The following is a 14,337-nucleotide window of genomic DNA, read 5'->3' on the forward strand; positions in this document are numbered from 1 at the left end:
GAAGGCCCAATTAGGATATCCACATTGCTCTAGAGCCTGTCTTGTGTGGGATTTCTCCTTCTGCCTGGCTCCTGAGTTAGTGGGGACGCTGTCTGCTCTGTGGTACAGAGTCCTGATGACTCCTAACTTGTGCTCCAAAGGGTGATGGGAGTCAAACTGCAAATACTGGGCTGTGTGGGTGGGTTTGCGGTACACCTCAGTTTGCAAAAGTCTATCAGAGACTGAGACCTCACAGTCCAAGAAAGCCAAACTGCCATTTTTTACATCTTCTCGTGTGAACTTGATGTATTTATCCACAGAGTTGATGTGGTCAGTAAAATGTTGGACTTCCTGAGATTTAATTTTAACCCAGGTGTCATCAACATACCTGAACCAATGACTTGGTGGTGTCCCTGAAAAGGACATCAAGGCTCTCTTTTCTACCTCCTCCATGAAATTAAAAAAACACCTTGCACAAACAAGCACATATTTATGTAGACATTCTGCAATAGGAGACGAGAGCGGTCAACAACGCTCACGAGGTCGCTGTAATCAGTCAATGTCCTCCGGTGAGATCCATAAACATTCTCAAGGTATGTCGAGAAATGTCCAAGAATAACCTCTATGAGAATCCAAGAGTCCTGAAATGATGACACAAAGTTTATTCAGCTGGTTTCATCTGGTTATCAGTTGGTAATTCCTCAGGGAGGGGGTGGTGAGCGTCAGATCACATTTTCTCCAGGCAAATTCAGATAAGATGGCCTTCAAGGCCAACCAAGTGGAGCCAACTTAGATAAACACACAGTTGTTTTGGGGATAGGCAGAACTTAATGGCATCTACCTTGAGTATGTGTTGGGAAACTCGGTTCCGAAATGTCCAAAATAACATGGCCACACCGATGGAACGTGACTGAGTAAATTCCCTAAGAGCTGATCCATTCAGCCCAAAGCATTTGAGTCCGGGTACACGAGACACGAACCAAGCCATCAAAAAAGCAAAGCAGCATGATCGGGTCCAAATTTGCTGCTGACGACTTCCTTGATTGTAGATAAAAACCAGCACCAGCTGAATCCAAAATAGCAGGAACCAGTTATCGAAAATCCAATTAAATATGCGTCCTTAAAATCCACAGATGGCAGCAGATAGACACATCATCAAGTCTTCCAAGTCTATGAGATATCCAGCTGCGTGCGTGCCAACAGGACAAAATCGGCTCGCCTAAAGCCTGTCTTTTCTTTGAAGAAATGTTGTAAATTGAGTTGAGGGACCAACTGATCAAAACAGTCCATAATTATGGTTCGGAAGAAATGCATGAGAGTCTCACAGCAGTTTCACAGACAGACAGAGAAGCAAAGCGGAGAGGGAGGGAGGGAGGGAAGCATCCAATCTCGGCTTGAGCAAGTGGTGAAGTGGGTAAAAGTTATAAACAGAATCGAGCAAGTGGTGAAGTGGGTAAAACTTATAAAAGTTATAAACAGAATCAGTGACAACAGGCAGCCCTGGAGGAGTCCAACTCCCACCCTGAAGGGGTCCGACTTACTGCTGGCAATGCGAACCAAACTCTCGCACCGCCTGCATAGGGATTGAACAGCCCGTAACAATGGGTCTCCAATCCCATACTCACGGAGCACCCCCCACAGTGTACCTCGAGGAACACGGTTGAATGCCTTCTTCAAGTCCACAAAACACATGTAGACTGGATGGGAAAACTCCCATGACCCCTCAAGGACCCTAGTGAAGGTAAAGAGCTGATCCAGTGTTCCATGGCCAGGACAGAACCCACATTGTTCCTCATGGATCTGAGGTTTGACCAACGATCGGACTCACTCCTCCAGTACCCCTGAATAGACCTTATCAGGGAGGCTAAGGAGAGTGATGCCTCTATAATTGGAGCACACCCTCCGGTCCCCCTTTTAGAAGAGGGGAACCACCACCCCAGTCTGCCAGTCCAGTGGCACTGCCCCCGATGTCCACGTGACGTTGCAAAGGTGTGTCAGCCAAGACACCCCACAACATCCAGAGCCTTAAGGAAATCAGGGTGAATCTCATCCACTCACGGAGCCTTGCCGCCTCGGAGCTTTTTAACTACCTCGGTGACTTCAGCCACGGTTATGGATGGATCAACCCCAAAGTCCCCCAACTCAGCTTCCTCCATAGAAGATGTGCTAGTGGGATTGAGAAGGTCCGAGAAGTATTCCTTCCACCTCCCACCAACATGACTGGTTGAGGTCAACAACAACCCACCTTCACTGAACACAGTGTTAGTAAAGTGCTGCTTTCCCCTCCTCAGCCACCTGATAGTTTGCCAGAATCTCCTCGGAGCCGACTGAGAGTCTCTATCCAAGGACTCATCAAATTCCTCCCACGTCCGAGCTTTTGCCTCAGCAACAGCCATGGCTGCACACCGCTTGGCCCTCCGGTACTCCTCAGCTGCTTCCAGAGTCCCACTGGCCAACAAGGCCCGATAGGACTCCTCCTTCAACTTGACAGCCTCCCTAACCCGGGGTGTCCACCACCGAGTTTGTGGATGATCACCGCGAGAAGCACCAACAACCTTGCAGCCACAGCTTAAGGCAGCTGCCTCAAAAAGTGAGGTGCAGAACATGGCCCACTCAGACTCAATGTCCCCCACCTCAGCTGGGATGAGGTTAAAGCTCTCTCGAGAGTGTAAATTGAAGATCTCTCTGACGGGTTCTTCTGCCAGGCGTTCCCAGCAAACCCTCACTACACGTTTGGGTCTACTGGGTCTGTCCGGCATCTTCCCCTGCCATTTGATCCAACTCACTACCAGGTGGTGATCAGTTGACAGCTCAGCTCCTCTCTTTACCCGAGTGTCCAAAACAAAAGGTCGCAAATCAGATGACACAACTGTGAAGTCAATCATCGATCTACAACCTAGGGCTTTCGGGTGCCAAGTGCACTTATGGACACCCTGATGTTCAAACATGGTGTTCGTGATGGACAAACTATGACTAGCACAGAAGTCCAACAACAGAACACCGCTCGGGTTCAGATCAGAGGCGCTGTTCCTCTCAATATACTCCCAATCACGCCCCTCCAGGTCACACTGTCATTACCCACGTGAGCATTGAAGTCCCCTAGCAGAATAAAGGAGTCCCCAGCTGGCGCACCTTCTAGCACCCCCGCCAAGGACTCCAACAAGGCCAGATACTCTGAACTGTAGTTTGGTGCGTAGGCACAAACAACAGTCCGAGCCCGTCCCCCCCACCCGAAGGAGAAGGGAAGACACCCTCTCATCTACCCGGGAAAACTCCAACACACAGGCACCAAATCCGGGGGCTACAAGTAGACCCACACCAGCTCAACGCCTCTCACCATGGGCAACTCCAGAGTGGAATAAGGTCCAACCCCTCTCAAGGATATCAGTTCCAGAGCCCATGCTGTGCGTCAAGGTGAGCCCAACTATATCTAGTCGGTACCTCTCAACCTCGCGCACAAGCTCAGGCTTCTTCCCTGCCAGAGAGGTTACATTCCATGTCCCAAGAGCTAGCTTTGGTAAGCCAGGGTCAGAGCGTCAAGGTCCCCACTTTCAGCTAATGCCCATGGATTCTTGCACCAGACTCATATGGCCCCTCCTGCAGGTGGTGGGTCCACAGGAAGGTAAACCCATGTTGCTCATTCGGGCTGAGTCTGACCTGGCCCCATGGGTAGAGACCCGGTCACCAGGTGCTCACCGACAAGCCCCTCCCCCAGACCTGGCTCCAGGGTGGGGCCCCGGTAACCTACGTCCGGGCAAGGGACACCGAGTTCCTTTTTGTTTAGAACTTAATTGTTGATAACAACAAAGTCCAGTTAATTGTTGGTAATTTTATATTCTCTGTTTCATATTCTTTTTGTTATTTTTATTCTCTGTTATTATTTATATCTTGTGATTCCTTGTGATGTTCCATTGTACTGAAACTCTGGCACAACAATTTTGTGCAGGATCAATAAAGTTCTATCTTATTCTTCAGTCTATATGTAGGTGGAGCTGCTGTTTTGAACCAGATGCATATTCATGGTCTTCACAAGTGTGTGTTAGCTATTTACATCCAAACAGTCAAGATAAGAGACTGGACTAAACAGCAAAGTATCTGCTATGGATGCAACATTTGCCCCATTTTGTGTATAGATAAATATAGGATAACATATTTATAGGACATTCATAGGATATTTATAATATATTCACTGACAACAGTAAAAATAAATAATAAACAAAAAATGTGTGGCTAATAGGATTAAATATAGTTTTCATCAGTCAGATCAGGAGTGACTGTAGTGTTGTGTTATTTACTTACGGGTCGACCTGAATGACGGTACCATCTGTCAGCACACTTTCCTCCCTGCCGTCGGGGAACAGATTCTTTACCGTTTGATCTGGGAACGTGATTTCCTTACGACCGTCGGGAAAATGTTTTTCTGAAGGAACAAAAAAGGTTGAATCATGTCATCTGGACTTCGTTTTTTTGTTAAAAAGAAACGTTTCGCCCCTCATCCAAGAGGCTTCGTCAGTCTGAGGCCTAGCCATCTGGTATTACCCAGAAGCCACCCTGACTCTTGTGTTTCAAGCCTGCCTCAGATACCCCTGAAGTCTGGCCTTTTCACTAATGGTTTCAAAAACACAAAGTTTGTTTTCTCAGTCATCCAGGTATATAACAACAAAAAAGGTTGAATCATGTCATCTGGACTTCGTTTTTTGTTTTGTCTGAAGCAATAATAAAAAATGTGCATTATTACCGGTACTAATTTTATTAAGGACTGTCTGCAATATCATACAAAAAATAAAATACAATTCCTTTCCTTACTAAACAGAATGAAATAAGCAGTTTAATGAGATGATATCTAAAACCATTTATGGGAAAATAACTATTTTGTTAGTTTAACAATATTCGGGTGTTAAATCGCTACATTCACTCAATACTGAAACATTGCTTTTGGACCCAATGAAGTTCAGTTAGATCATCTGGACGGTTTCTTTTTTGTCCTGAGAAGTTTCGTTCTTCATCCAAAGGACTTCTTCAATCTGAGGAGCATGAACTTTGGTGTTTTGAACCACTTTGACAAGGCTGCCTCTGAGGAGTTGATGGGGGGGAGGGCGTACCCCACAGGCTAGCTTATCACCAGCAAACTATGTTTTTCCCACTATGGGAATGTGCTGTTTGTGGTGGGACTCAGTTTGTTGGTGGCTCCTCAGATTTAAGAAGTCCTTTGGATGAAGGACGAAATGTCTCAGCAAAAAAACAAACTGTCCAGATGACAAAGCAGTCTGCTCCTCAGATAAATAGTGTTAAATTATTTTTATGAATGTTTTTGTTAACTTATTTTTATATATGAATGTCTCTGTTCAGTGTCCTGAGACGACTTCTGTTGTGACTTGGTGCTGTATAAACAAACTGAATTGAAAATGACCTGACTGAACATTGTTGGATTATTACCTGGATTGTTGAGCATGAATTTTGGTGTTTCTTTAGGACATTCTTACGACTTAACATTTTTTTCTGTACCATGGTAAAATATTTACATGTTTGTTTTATCTTTGGTTACTAGTTCCGTCTTTATCACCATTAAAAGTCATTTCTTAAACTTTTGTTTCATGTGTTTGAAGCTTGATTTGTTTTATCTTTTTATATATTTTTTCTTTATTACAAAACAAACCTTACTGTTCAAAATAGTGAACTATGTCCAACACACAAAGTTATTTAATTCATTTTAAAAAACATAACTTGACACTGAAACTAAAATACATCACAGTTGAATGAAACTTATTAGGAAAACTTGTTTTCCCACAAAGTAGTTCATTTCTGCAGTGATACCAGGACTCGTGCCAAAAATCAAAGTAAATCCTTAAAAACTGTTAAATTTACAGTAAAAATAAAAATCAGGTCTGTCCTAATTATATTTCAACTAAAACCAACTCATTGCAGCCAAATAGTGAGTAATGTTCTATAGATCCAGTATCCTCTCTGTCTCACCTGTCTGGTCGTTGGGAAAGTGAAGGACCTCCATCCCGTCAGGGTACGTGATGTGTGTGGTCTGGGCTTCTGCGTAGAAGTAGATCTGAGAACAAGTAAAGCAGTTTTCTGAACATTTGTTCACAGTGTGCATTTTCTCAAACAACATTTATCAATTTTAGTAAATTAGTTTTTAAAAAGACTTATGGACATAAAACAGCAAGGAACTCAGTGTCCCTTGCTCGGACATGGGTTACCGTGGCCCCACCCTGGAGCCAGGCCTGTGGGAGGGGCTTGTCGGTGAGCACCTGGTGACCGGGTCTCTACCCATGGGGCCAGGTCAGACTCAGCCCGAATGAGCAACATGGGTTTACCTTCCTGTGGACCCACCACCTGCAGGAGGGGCCATATGAGTCTGGTGCAAGAATCCATGGGCATTAGCTGAAAGTGGGGACCTTGACGCTCTGACCCTGGCTTACCAAAGCTGACTCATGGGACATGGAATGAAACCTCTCTGGTGAGGAAGGAGCCTGAGCTTATGCGTAAGGTTAAGTCGTATCGACTAAATCGAGTTGGGCTCACCTCGACGCACAGCATGGGCTCTGGAACTGATCTCCTTGAGGGGAACTGGACCTTATCCCACTATGGAGTTGCCCATGGTAATAGGCACCAAGCTGGTGTGGGTCTACTTTTAGCCCCCTGACTTGGTGCCTGTATGTTGGAGTTTTCTCGGGTAGATGAGAGGGTAGCTTCCCTGCACCTTCGGGTGGGGGGGACAGGCTCTGACTGTTGTTTGTGCCTACGTGCCGAACAGCAGGTTAGAGTGTCCAGCCTGCTTGGAGTCCTTGGCGGGGGTGCTTATTCTGCTAGGGGAATTCATTGCCCATGTGGGTAATGACAGTGTGACCTGGAGGGGCATGATTGGGAGGAATGGTCTCTCTGATCTGAACCCGAGCGGTGTTCAGTTGTTGGACTTCTGTGCTAGTCATAGTTTGTCCATTATGAACACCATATTCGAACATAAGTGTGTCCATAAGTACACTTGGCACCAGGACGCCCTAGGTTGTAGATCGATGATTGACTTCATAGTCGTGTCATCTGATTTGCGGCCGTTTGTTTTGGACACTCGGGTGAAGAGAGGAGCTGAGCTGTCAACTGATCACCACCTGGTAGTGAGTTGGATCAAATGGCAGGGGAAGATGCTGGACAGACCCGGTAGACCCAAATGTGTAGCGAGGGTTTGCTGGGAACGCCTGGCAGAAGAACCCCTAAGAGAGATCTTCAACTCACACCTCCGGGAGAGCTTTAACCACATCCCAGCTGAGGTGAAAAAATTGAGTCTGAGTGGGCCATGTTCCGTGACACCATTGTTGAAGTGGCTGCCTTACGCTGTGTCCACAAGGTTGTCGGTGCTTCTTGCAGTGGCAATTCTTGAACTCGGTGGTGGACACTCCAAGTTAGGGAGGCTGTCAAGCTGAAGAAGGAATCCTATTGGTCCTTGTTGGCTGGTGGGACTCCGGAGGCAGCTGAGAAGTAGCAGAGGGCCAAGCGGTCTGCAGCCTTGGCTGTTGCTGAGGCAAAAGCTCAGATGTGGAAGGAGTTCAGTGAGACCCTGGATAACAACTCTCGGTCAGCTCCGAGGAGATTCTGGCAAACCATTAGGCAGCTGAGGAAGAGAAAGCAGCACTTTACTACCACTGTGTTCAGTGAAAGTAGGGTGCTGTTGACCTCAACAAAAATGTTGTCAGAAGGTGGAAGGAATACTTCCCTGACCTTCTCAATCCCACCAGCATGTCTTCCATGGAGGAAGCGGAGTCAGGGGACTTTGGGGTTGGTCTGTCCATAACCGTGGCTGAGGTCGCCGAGGTACTTTAAAAGCTCCACAGTGGCAGGGCTCCGGGGTTGGATGAGATTCACCCTGATTTCCTAAAGGCTCTGAATGTTGTGGGGCTATCCTGGTTGATAATTCTAAGGCAAGCCTTAATATGCAGCGCCTAACCGTGCATGGAATTTAAGAGCGTAAACTACTCTGTGTCTGACTGCAAGGAGAGAGGACCGCAGCCATCCTCCTCTCAGCGTTTAAGTTAGACTGTGGGTATTAGAGAGCCTGAACGGCCTGATTCAAAATCTCCACAACCGGACTCAGCTTCACACCGAGGACACAGCTGTGCCTGGGATTTCATCTGGTAAGTTTATGCTTGTTAACGTTATTGCAACTTAATACGTGCATCGTGGTGAGTTAAACTAGGATCCATGTAACGCTAACTTTAAGAAATTAGTTTAGTATGTAGCTTTATTTTATGTAGCTAGCTAAAATCAAAAGCTAAAGATTGACAGTAACAGATGAAGCTTAACTTGTAAAAATGTGCTCATCCATCGGGTCAACTGATTAAACAGTTCACCTAATGTTCACGGTTTCTCGTCACAGGAGCCTCTGATCCTGATGTGAGGTGGACAGACAAAAGAAAAGCGAGGTGGGGGTGGGGGGGTGGCACAGGACAGTCACAAACTTTAAGTTTGCTGCCTTTTTCTACAGTGGAGGTAAGTAAGCTGTAAAGGATATTGTTGACCAGTTAAGCCTTTATCTCTCAGCCTAGATAATGGTTTTTGAACAATAATAACACAACCACGTTATTGTTGATGTTTTGTGTTCTAATGTCAATTAGGGAGATGATCAGAGCCCTAAACCCCAGAGAACCACAGAGAAGATTCAGGAAGGGATACTGAGGTACAGAAGTCTGCATCAAACCTAACCTCAGTGAATCCAGTGACCTGCTGGTGAAATGTGAGGGACACTATGCCAATGCTATCATACTAGTCAACCGGGTATCTGTGTGTGCAAGCATCACCCACACCCTCAGAGCAAACATTTTCTACTGCTGGAGACACCGCCAGCCAGGAGTGGACTTGTTTGTGTCCAGAGAAAGCAGACGTTGATTTTTCTGAAGAAAAACTGCTAAGTGAAAAGGTCTTCAGTGTGTAGCAGTGAACATTAGACACTGACGTGTCACTGGTTTGAGATTGTTCTTTTGACCTGGAAATTATTTGTTTATTTTATGTAAGAAAACTGCTTGGAATGGAAAAATACCAACGTTAAAAAATAAAACCGAAGATTTGTTCTGTAATGTGTAATGGGGTGCAGAAAAAATTGATTAAAAAAAATAAATAATCTAGATTCTTACCATACCATACAAATTTATATATAGAGCACTTAAAACAGCAACAAGCCAACCAAAGTGCTGTACAATAGAAACAAACAAGCAGAGCGGACAGAAAAACATAAAATAAAAATATAGATACAAATAGCAACAGATAACTAAATGGCCAACACTGTTTGTTTATCCCCCAAATTATTGACAACCCAGGGTCCAGTCCAGGAAGCAGAGTTGTAGTCCTCCACCCCTCTCTGCTGCTTCTCCTCTGTTACCCACCCACACCCACATTGAAACAGTGTCAACTCGCCCACGGCTCAAATTAAATAAACCAAAAATCAGCTCTAAAAATATAAACCATAAAAATCTGATTAAAATAAACACAGTTACTTTACTCATTACTTTTACTTTATAAAATCATTAAATGTGGATTATTGAACATCAGATCTCTTTCCTCTAAATCCCTGTTAGTTAATGAACTGATAACTGATCATCATATTGATTTATTGTGTCTGACAGGAACTTGGCTACAACAGGAGGATTTTGTTGGTATAAATGAATCCACTCCTGTTAATTATTTAAATTGTCATGTTCCTAGAACAACTGGCCGAGGTGGAGGAGTAGCTTCTATTTTTCAGTCAGGATTATTGATTAATGCCAAACCAGTTATTAGTTATGATGCTTTTGAATCGCTGTCCCTCAGTCTTTCTCATCCAAAATGGAAATCAGAAAAGCCACTTTTACTAGTTGTTATATATCGTCCACCAGGAGCTTACTCTCAGTTTTTGTCTGAATTCTCAGAATTATGAACTGACTTATTATTAAATACTGATAAAATCATCATAATGAGTAATTCAATAATTCAATATTCATGTGAATGTTGAGAGTGATAGCTTAAGCATAGCCTTTAATAATTTAATAGACTCATTTGGTTTTACCCAAAACATCTGCACATCTTCTCATTCTTATCATCACACTCTTGATTTAGTTCTGACTTGTGGTATAGAGATTAAGGACTTGGTAATAGTTCCTCAAAATCCTATTCTGTCCGACCATTTTTTAATAACCTTTGAGTTTACATTAAATGACTACACAGTCACTGAGAGTAAATTTCATCTCAGCAGGTGCTTATCAGAAAATGCTGTAACCAAATTGAAACAATCTCTTCCATCAATGTTTTCCTCTGTCTTGCAGAGTCATGCATCAGAGAACAGAGACTTAGATCATCTAGTTGATCATCTTACAACTTCAATGCAAACTTCACTTGATAAAATTGCTCCACTGAAAAAGAAAGTAATCAATCAGAGGAAACTGGCTTCTTGGTTCAATTCTGAGTTACGTACTTTAAAGCAGCATCTAGAAACCAGGAGAGAAAATGGCGCTCTACTAATGTTGAAGAATTTTATTTAACTTGGAAAGATAGTCTGCTAACATATAATAAAGCTCTCCGTAAAGCTAGAACTTTATATTACTCATCTTTAATAGAGGAGAATAAAAATAACCCTAGGTTTCTGTTTAGTACTATTGCTAGACTAATTAAAAGTCCCATTTCTGTTGAACCATGTATCCCTACAACTATAAGTAGTGATGACTTCATGAGATTCTTTATAAATAAAATTATTTCAATTAGAGAGAAAATTCAAACCATCCTTCCTTCTACTATCTCGAGTCCCCTGTCAAATGAGGCAACTTTAAAAATTTCACTAGAGCCTGATTTATGTTTGGACAGTTTTTGTCCTGTTGAGCTCTGAATTGTCAAAAATAATAACCTCATCCAAACCATCCACATGCCTGCTAGATCCCATCCCAACCAGACTATTTAAAGAGGCATTTCCCCTAATTAATGTCCACATTTTGGATCTATTTAATTTGTCTTTAATGGATGGTTATGTACCACAGAGCTTTAAGGTTGCTGTAATTAAACCTTTACTTAAGAAGTCTGATCTTGATTCAGAAATTCTGGCCAACTATAGACCTATATCTAATCTAACTTTCATCTCAAAAATTCTAGAGAAAATAGTTGCAGGTCAGTTGTGTGAACATCTACAAAGAAATAATCTGTTTGAAGAGTTTCAGTCAGGGTTTAGAGCTCATCATAGCACAGAAACAGCACTAGTAAAAGTCACTAATGATATTCTCATGGCCTCAGACAATGGACTTGTGTCTATACTGGTCCTGTTAGACCTCAGTGCTGCATTTGATACAGTTGATCACAATATTTTACTACAGAGGCTTGAATATGATATTGGGATTATAGGAACGGCTCTAAAGTGGTTTAAATCATATCTATCTGATAGAATCCAGTTTGTAAATGTAAATAATAAATCTTCATACACCAAAGTTAGTCATGGAGTTCCTCAGGGCTCAGTGCTTGTGCCAATACTCTTTACTTTATATATGCTTCCATTAGGTAAAGTTATTAAGCAACATGGGATAAATTTCCATTGTAATGCTGATGACACACAATTATATTTGTCCATTAAACCCAATGAATCCAATCAGCTACTTAGACTACAAGCATGTCTTAAAGACATAAAAACCTGGATGACCCTTAATTTTCTCCTGTTGAACACAGACAAAACTGAGGTTTTGGTTTTTGGACCTGAGCACCTTTGGAATGAATTTTTCAGTCTTTCTCCCTCCTTAGATGCATTAATCTGTCCTCCAGCTCTAATGTTAAAAATCTTGGTGTTATTTTTGATCAGGACATGTCTTTTATCCCCCACATTAAAAACGTTACTAGAACCTCCTTCTTCCACCTGTGTAATATCACTAACATTAGAAACATCTGATCTAAAAATGATGCAGAAAAACTGGTCCATGCATTTGTCACGTCTAGACTGGACTATTGCAATGGTTTATTATCTGGATGTCCAAATACTTCCTTAAAACGTCTTCAGTTTATCCAAAATACTGCTGCCAGAGTCTTAACTGGAGTTAGTAGGAGAGATCATATTTCTCCAGTTTTAGTTTCTCTCCATTGGCTCCCTGTCAAATCCAGAATATAATTCAAAATCTTACTTCTAACCTACAAAGCTCTCAACAACCTGGCTCCATCTTATATTACAGATCTTACTGTTCCATATTTTCCTAACAGAGCACTTCGCTCTCAGACTGCAGGTTTACTTGTGGTTCCTAGAATTTACAAAAACAGAATGGGAGGCAGATCTTTTAGTTATCAGGCTCCTCTCTTGTGGAACAAATTTCTAATCTCTGTCCGTGAGGCTGACACATTATCCATTTTAAAACTAGGCTTAAGACTTTCCTTTTTGCTAAATCCTATAGTTAGGGTCGGCTTGGGTTTCCTGAGCTGTCCCTTAGTTATGCTGCTATAGGCTTAGACTGCTGGAGGATGAACTGACCACAATTTTCACTCTACTACTGTCTTTACTTACTCTGCTCAACCTGTTTTGTATTTGTAAGTATATTTTCTATCCTTAACATGTGTTTTTTGTCTTTCAGGTGCACCTGGACCTACCATTCTATGTTCGTCTGTCTCTCCTTCCTGTCCTCTCAACCAGCCGGTCAAAGCAGATGGCCGCTTGTCCTGAGCCTGGTTCTGCTGGAGGTTTCTTCCTTTTAAAAGGGAGTTTTTCCTTTCCACTGTTGCCAATTTGCTTGCTCAGGATGGGAGACTGCAACGAAGCCAAGATTCAACTTGTCTGCTGGATTCCTTAGATAGAGAACTTTTCTAATTGGCTTTTATGTATGTGAATGTTTCTGTAAAGTGCCCTGAGACAACTTGTTGTGATTTGGCACTATATAAATAAACTGAATTGAATTGAACATTGTAGACTACAGACAGGATCAAAAACAACAAATCATACAGTGTCAAAAGCAAGGGAATAAAAGTGGGTTTTCAGGCGAGACTTAAAGACTGAGTGTACAGGTCCTTCTCAAAAAATTAGCATATTGTGATAAAGGTCATTATTTTCCATAATGTAATGATAAAAATGAAACTTTCATATATTTCAGATTCATTGCACACCAACTGAAATATTTCAGGTCTTTAATTGTTTTAATACTGATGATTATGACATACAGCTCATGAAAACCCAAAATGCCTGTCCCAAAAAATTAGCATATCATGAAAAGGTTCTCTAAACAAGCTATTAACCTTAACCATCTGAATCAACGACGTAACTCTAAACACCTGCAAAAGATTCCTGAGGCTTTTAAAAACTCCCAGCCTTGTTCATTACTCAAAACCGCAATCATGGGTAAGACTGCCGACCTGACTGCTGTCCAGAAGGCCATCATTGACACCCTCAAGCAAGAGAGTAAGACACAGAAAGAAATTGCTGAACGAATAGGCTGTTCCCAGAGTGCTGTATCAAGGCACCTCAGTGGGAAGTCTGTGGGAAGGGAAAAGTGTGGCAGAAAATGCTGCGCAACGAGAAGAGGTGACCGGACCCTGAGGAGGATTGTGGAGAAGGGCCGATTCCAGACCTTGGGGGACCTGCGGAAGCAGTGGACTGAGTCTGGAGTAGAAACATCCAGAGCCACCGTGCACAGGCGTGTGCAGGAAATGGGCTACAGGTGCCGCATTCCCCAGGTCAAGCCACTTTTGAACCAGAAACAGCGGCAGAAGCGCCTGACCTGGGCTACAGAGAAGCAGCACTGGACTGTTGCTCAGTGGTCCAAAGTACTTTTTTCGGATGAAAGCAAATTTTGCATGTCATTCGGAAATCTAGGTGCCAGAGTCTGGAGGAAGACTGGAGAGAAGGAAATGCCAAACTGCCAGAAGTCCAGTGTGAAGCACCCACAGTCAGTGATGGTCTGGGGTGTCATGTCAGCTGCTGGTGTTGGTCCACTGTGTTTTATCAAGGGCAGGGTCAATGCAGCTAGCTATCAGGAGATTTTGGAGCACTTCATGCTTCCATCTGCTGAAAAGCTTTATGGAGATGAAGATTTCATTTTTCAGCACGACCTGGCACCTGCTCACAGTGCCAAAACCACTGGTAAATGGTTTACTGACCATGGTATTACTGTGCTCAATTGGCCTGCCAACTCTCCTGACCTGAACCCCATAGAGAACCTGTGGGATATTGTGAAGAGAAAGTTGAGAGACGCAAGACCCAACACTCTGGATGAGCTTAAGGCCGCTATCGAAGCATCCTGGGCCTCCATAACACCTCAGCAGTGCCACAGGCTGATTGCCTCCATGCCACGCCGCATTGAAGCAGTCATTCATGCAAAAGGATTCCCGACCAAGTATTGAGTGCATAACTGAACATGATTATTTGAAGGTTGG

General features: G+C 43.2%; 1 protein-coding gene across 1 annotated transcript in view; it reads right to left on the reverse strand.

The window, feature by feature from the left end:
- LOC119419422 (centromere protein J-like) overlaps positions 1-14,337 on the reverse strand; it is a 56,125-nt gene that overhangs the window by 16,270 nt on the left and 25,518 nt on the right. The window contains exons 3-4 of the mRNA XM_037686728.1: positions 5,953-6,037; positions 4,279-4,399 (exon numbers count right to left, since the gene is read on the reverse strand). Coding sequence (XP_037542656.1) covers positions 4,279-4,399; positions 5,953-6,037 — 206 coding nt within the window. The remainder of the gene's footprint in view (positions 1-4,278; positions 4,400-5,952; positions 6,038-14,337) is intronic.

The sequence above is a fragment of the Nematolebias whitei genome, chromosome 13 (genome assembly GCF_014905685.2).
Source record: "Nematolebias whitei isolate Nwh7 chromosome 13, NemWhi1, whole genome shotgun sequence".
In the NCBI taxonomy this organism is placed as follows: domain Eukaryota; kingdom Metazoa; phylum Chordata; class Actinopteri; order Cyprinodontiformes; family Rivulidae; genus Nematolebias; species Nematolebias whitei.